Here is a 6,785-nt window from a genome sequence, read left to right as displayed (position 1 = left end):
GGCAAACGGAAAAGGACAAGGAGGAGGAGGTGGAGTCACTGGCAGGACGGAAGTGACAAACTGATGATATTCAGCCTGTCTGTCACCAGTCATGAAGTACCAGGGGAGGGTATTCAGCCTGTCTGTCACCAGTCATGAAGAACCAGGGGAGAGTATTCAGTCTGTCACCAGTCATGAAGAACCAGGGGAGGGTATTCAGTCTGTCACCAGTCATGAAGAACCACGGGAGGGTATTCAGCCTGTCTGTCACCAGTCATGAAGAACCAGGGGAGGGTATTCAGCCTGTCTGTCACCAGTCATGAAGAACCAGGGGAGGGTATTCAGCCTGTCTGTCACCAGTCATGAAGAACCAGGGGAGGGTATTCAGTCTGTCTGTCACCAGTCATGAAGAACCAGGGGAGGGTATTCAGCCTGTCTGTCACCAGTCATGAAGAACCAGGGGAGAGTATTCAGTCTGTCACCAGTCATGAAGAACCAGGGGAGAGTATTCAGTCTGTCACCAGTCATGAAGAACCAGGGGAGGGTATTCAGCCTGTCTGTCACCAGTCATGAAGTACCAGGGGAGAGTATTCAGTCTGTCACCAGTCATGAAGTACCATGGGAGAGTATTCAGTCTGTTACCAGTCATGAAGATCCAGGGGAGAGTATTCAGTCTGTCACCAGTCATGAAGAACCAGGGGAGGGTATTCAGCCTGTCTGTCACCAGTCATGAAGTACCAGGGGAGAGTATTCAGTCTGTCACCAGTCATGAAGAACCAGGGGAGAGTATTCAGTCTGTCACCAGTCATGAAGAACCACGGGAGGGTATTCAGCCTGTCTGTCACCAGTCATGAAGAACCAGGGGAGGGTATTCAGCCTGTCTGTCACCAGTCATGAAGAACCAGGGGGGTATTCAGCCTGTCTGTCACCAGTCATGAAGATCCAGGGGAGAGTATTCAGTCTGTCACCAGTCATGAAGAACCAGGGGAGGGTATTCAGCCTGTCTGTCACCAGTCATGAAGAACCAGGGGAGGGTATTCAGCCTGTCTGTCACCAGTCATGAAGAACCAGGGGAGAGTATTCAGTCTGTCACCAGTCATGAAGAACCAGGGGAGGGTATTCAGCCTGTCTGTCACCAGTCATGAAGAACCAGGTGAGAGTATTCAGTCTGTCACCAGTCATGAAGAACCAGGGGAGGGTATTCAGCCTGTCTGTCACCAGTCATGAAGAACCAGGGGAGGGTATTCAGTCTGTCTGTCACCAGTCATGAAGAACCAGGGGAGGGTATTCAGCCTGTCTGTCACCAGTCATGAAGAACCAGGGGAGAGTATTCAGTCTGTCACCAGTCATGAAGAACCAGGGGAGAGTATTCAGTCTGTCACCAGTCATGAAGAACCAGGGGAGGGTATTCAGCCTGTCTGTCACCAGTCATGAAGTACCAGGGGAGAGTATTCAGTCTGTCACCAGTCATGAAGTACCATGGGAGATTATTCAGTCTGTTACCAGTCATGAAGATCCAGGGGAGAGTATTCAGTCTGTCACCAGTCATGAAGAACCAGGGGAGGGTATTCAGCCTGTCTGTCACCAGTCATGAAGTACCAGGGGAGAGTATTCAGTCTGACACCAGTCATGAAGAACCAGGGGAGAGTATTCAGTCTGTCACCAGTCATGAAGAACCAGGGGAGAGTATTCAGTCTGTCACCAGTCATGAAGAACCAGGGGAGAGTATTCAGTCTGTCACCAGTCATGAAGAACCAGGGGAGAGTATTCAGTCTGTCACCAGTCATGAAGAACCAGGGGAGGGTATTCAGTCTGGCACCAGTCATGAAGAACCAGGGGAGAGTATTCAGTCTGTCACCAGTCATGAAGAACCAGGGGAGAGTATTCAGTCTGTCACCAGTCATGAAGAACCAGGGGAGAGTTCTAGAATCCATTATCACCTTTCCGGACTGATAGAATGCAACGTCAGCAACTAGCACTCGACAACTAACACCGTGCGCTCACATTCATACAGGCAGACATTCTTCCAATCAATGGGCTTTAATGAAGTCCATGTTCCTCTTTTTCCTCAGTGAAGCCAGGGAAATGGCCTCAGATCAATATCTGCTAACAGCAGTTTGTTTGAGGGAGATAAATGTTTCAAGGGGTAGCCGTGCCTGGGGAGCATTACGGAGGAGGGATAGGGTCGGTTTGTAACCTATATTTAACTAAGCAAGTCAGTAAAGAACAAATTCTTATTTACAATGACGGCCTACCCCGGCAAACCCAAACGATGCTGGGCTAATTGTGCACCGCCCTATAGGACTCCCAATCAAGGCGGGATGTGTGCAGCCTGGATAGTCATTAGGGTGTCACTCCTCTTATCAGCTATATAATAGTCTCAATGCAGTGTGGATTCTCCCTACATACTTATTCTAGCAGTTTATATGTATTTAGCAGGCTTCTCTCAATTCATAGATTTAAGTTTACAGTAAATGTTATGTTGTAATACTTTTACCCACCCTCACTCTTTTACAGTGAAGAAGAGTGCTGTTGAGTTAGTGTTGAATTACAAACACCCTCACGCTTTTACAGGGAATGGTCAGTGAAGAAGAGTGCTGTTGAGTTAGTGTTGAATTACAAACCAGACAAAGCCTCAGGGAACCATTAAATAATTCATCCAAACTCATTCCCTGTAGCTCCAAGCTACCTTGAGGAGGAGACATACTGAGTGTACAAAACATTAGGAACACCTTCCAAGCACACCGGTTTGTGTCAAGAACTGCAACGCTGCTGTGTTTTTCACTCTCAACAGTTTCCGGTGTGTATCAAGAATGGTCCACCACCCAAAGAACATCCAGCCAACTTGACACAACTGTGAGAAGCATTGGAGTCAACATGGGCCAGCATCCATGTAGAACTCTTTCGACACCTTGTCATCCATGCCCCAACAAATTGCAGCTGTTCTGAGGTCAAAAGGGGGTGCAACTCAATATTAGGAAGGTGTTCCTAATGTTTAGTACACTCATTGTAGACCATGAATGTGTAATGCAGGGTAGAATTCACTGTGTGAGGACTCGAGCACATAACAGTTGCCGTACCAGGCGGTGATACAGCCCGACAGGATGCTCTCGATTGTACATCTGTAAAAGTTTGTGAGTGTTTTTGGTGACAAGCCAAATTTCTTCAGCCTCCTGAGGTTTGAAGAGGCGCTGTTGCGCCTTCTTCACCACGCTGTCTGTGTGGGTGGACCATTTCAGTTTATTCGTGATGTGTACGCAGAGGAACTTAAAACTTACTACCCTCTCCACTACTGTCCCGTCGATGTGGATAAGGGGGTGCTCCCTCTGCTGTTTCCTGAAGCCCACGATCATCTCCTTTGTTTTGTTGACGTTGAGTGTGAGGTTATTTTCCTGACACCACACTCCGAGGGCCCTCACCTCCTCCCTGTAGGCCAGATCATTGTTGTTGGTAATCAAGCCTACCACTGTAGTGTCGTTTGCAGACTTGATGATTGAGTTGGAGGCGTTCATGGCCACGTAGTCATGGCTGAACAGGGAGTACAGGAGAGGGCTGAGAACTCACCCTTGTGGGGCCCCAGTGTTGTAGTAATAGTAGTAGTAGTTGTTGTTTTTTTTGTACTAGCAGTAATATTAGTATTAGTACTTGTAGTAGTTGTAGCAGAATTAGTAGTTGTAGTAGCAGTATAAGTTGTAGGAGAAGATGTAGTAATAATAATAGTAGTTGTAGTAATCATAGCAGTAGAATTTGTAATAGTAGCAGTAATTGTAGCAGAAGTAGTAGTAGTAGCAGCAGTAGTAGTAGTTGTCGTAGTAGTAGTAGTAATAGCAGTAGTAATATTAGTAGTAGTAATTGTTGTAGCATTAGCAGTAGTTGTAGTAGCAGTTGTAGTTGTTGCAGTAGTAGTAGTTGTTGTTGTAGTAGGTGTAGTACTAGTAGTTGTTGTTGTAGTAGTAGCATCAGCAGTTGTACTAGTAGTAATAGTAGTAGTTGTAGTAGTAGTAATAGTATTAGTTGTAGTAGTATTAATAGTAGTAGTTGTACTAGTAGTAGTAATAGTAGTAATAGTAATAGTTGTAGTGGTAGTTGTAGTAATAGTAGTAGTTGTAATAGTAGTAGTAATAGTAGTAGTAGTTGTAGTAATAGTAGTTGCCGTAGTAGTATTAGTTGTACTAGTAGTAGTAGTAATAGTAGTAATAGTAGTAGTAGAACTAGTAGTAATAGTGGTAGTAATATTAGTAGTAGTAATTGTAGTAGTAGTAGTGGTATCACGCTGCTGCTCTCTCATTTAGCTATTTGCTGCTTACGGATTGTGTTTGTTGCAGATGGCTGTTCACAAATCTAAATGTGTATTTGAACCCAATAATGGTTTAATTCAAATAGTTTAAGCTGCCTATCAATCATTGTTTTTGAAACCAGTGGACAGCCAACTAAAAATGCGCTCCTGCAACAGCTGCATAGTGCGGATTGAACCTCATGGAATAAATACGGGGCTTTAACGGCAATATCTGTTTCATGCTCCTAAAAATATATATACATTACCGGTCAAAAGCTTTAGAATACCTACTCATTCAAGTTTGTTTCTTTATTTGTACAATTTTCTACATTGTACAATAATAAAGACATCATGCCCCAACAAATTGCAGCTGTTCTGAGGTCAAAAGGGGGTGCAAATTATTGTACAATGTAGAAAATTGTACAAATAAAGAAAAAAACTTGAATGAGTAGGTGTTCTAAAGCTTTTGACCGAGACACAGAGAGACGAAAGACACATTATTATTTATTTTCATAATTTTTTTTGCGTGAATTTTTTGGGGAAGCCTGGCTTCCCTTGGCATTGATGAATACACACCATTGATGAAGTAATTTAATGACTAGCTAAATGTAAACAAATAAATAAAAAATAAAACGAATGAACTTTACAAAGGAACAGAAAGGAACGATATCAACTGTTACTTTGCTTTGGTTCAAACTGGTTCAGAAGTTGATTTTGCTCATAGGAACAGTGGAATGGGATGGAAAACAATTATGATTCTGTTCAGAACTAAATTATTGGAAAATAATTTGGGTTCCAACCCATGCTACATATACAGTATCTATGGGGTGTGGGCACTATGTTACTGCCCCCTGGCCCTACAAACTAGCCTAGAGCAATTATTCCGCTGCTTGAGTTGACAGAATACAGTTTCTCTATCTAATCAGTGGTATATAGACTGAAAATAATATGCACCATGTAAAGTGTTGGTCCCATGAAATATTACATATGTACAAAAATCTGATTTCTCTAAAATGTTACGCACAAATTTATTTACATCCCTGCTAGTGAAAATGTATTCATTGCCAAGATATCCATGCTGATTAAACAGCATGATCATTACACAGGTGCATTTTGAGCTGGGGACAATAAAAAGCCACTGTGCAGTTTTCTCACACAACACAATGCCACAGATGTCTCGGGCTTTGAGGGAGCATGCAATTGGCATGTTGACTGCAGGAATGTCCACCAGAGCTATTGCCAGTTAATTGAATTTTCATTTCTCTACCATAAATGACCTCCAACGTCATTTTAGAGAATTTGACAGTACGTCCAACCAGCCTCACAGCCGCAGACCCCGTGTAACCACACCAACCCAGGACCTCCACATCCGGCTTCTTCACCTGAGAGGAGTATTTCTGTCTGTATTAAATCACTTTTGTGGGGAAAAGCTCATTATGATTGGCTGGGCCTGCCTGCCTGCCAGCCAGCCAATTTTTTTTTATTTTTTTTATTTTACCTTTATTTAACCAGGCAAGTCAGTTAAGAACACATTCTTATTTTCAATGACGGCCTGGGAACAGTGGGTTAACTGCCTGTTCGGTTAACCAACTGCCTGTACCTTGTCAGCTCAGGGGTTTGAACTCACAACCTTCTGGTTACCAGTCCAACGCTCTAACCACTAGGCTACGCTGCCGCCCAGCCAAAAGGCCAGCCAGCCAGCCAAAAGGCCAGCCGGCCAGCCAGCCAAAAGGCCAGACCTCATCTGTCTTCTAGAAGAGAGGTCTTAATGAAGAGCCCTGTGGTTCCTGCAGTGCTGCTATTGTGTGTGTGTTCTATGAGCTCATTCAAACTGATGACTCAGTCATACTGTCATCGAAGACATCTGAGCCATACGGTACCCACCTAACACCCATCTCTCAACCCTGTCTCTATGACAGTCTGCTTGTGTCATCCCTCAACCCTGTCTCTATAACATTCTGCTTGTGTCATCCCTCAACCCTGTCTCTATTACAGTCTGCTTGTGTCATCCCTCAACCCTGTCTCTATGACAGTCTGCTTGTGTCATCCCTCAACCCTGTCTCTATTACAGTCTGCTTGTGTCATCCCTCAACCCTGTCTATATGACAGTCTGCTTGTGTCATCCCTCAACCCTGTTTCTATGACAGTCTGCTTGTGTCCCATAGGCCTCTGGTCAACAGTAGTGCACTATTTAGGGAAGAAGGTGCCTTTAGGAGGCACAACTGCAGTCTCTCTCCTGCTCCCACCCCTGGACCTACTGCCCCCTGGCCTTACTGCCCCCTGGACCTACTGCCCCCTGGAACTACTGCCCCTTGGACCTACTGACCCCTGGACCTAATGGCCCCTGGAACTACTGCCCCCTGGACCTACTGCCCCCTGGACCTACTGCCCCCTGGAACTACTGACCCTTGGACCTACTGCCCCCTGGAACTACTGCCCCCTGGAACTACTGTCCCCTGAACCTACTGCCCCCTGAACCTACTGCCCCCTGACCTTACTGCTCCCTGAACCTACTGCCACCTGGCTTTAA

The 6,785-nt window shown here is 45.0% G+C and overlaps 1 protein-coding gene across 1 annotated transcript in view; it reads left to right on the top strand.

Moving 5' to 3' along the window:
* Positions 1 to 6,580, top strand: part of LOC127911899 (uncharacterized) — a 278,597-nt gene extending 272,017 nt beyond the window's left edge. Inside the window, exon 3 of the mRNA XM_052479947.1 lies at positions 6,421 to 6,580. Coding sequence (XP_052335907.1) covers positions 6,421 to 6,580 — 160 coding nt within the window. The remainder of the gene's footprint in view (positions 1 to 6,420) is intronic.
* Positions 6,581 to 6,785: the final 205 nt, after the last annotated feature.

Source organism: Oncorhynchus keta, chromosome 25 (genome assembly GCF_023373465.1).
Source record: "Oncorhynchus keta strain PuntledgeMale-10-30-2019 chromosome 25, Oket_V2, whole genome shotgun sequence".
NCBI lineage: Eukaryota > Metazoa > Chordata > Actinopteri > Salmoniformes > Salmonidae > Oncorhynchus > Oncorhynchus keta.
Note: the sequence above shows the minus strand (reverse complement) of the source record. Positions and strands in the feature narration are given on the sequence as shown.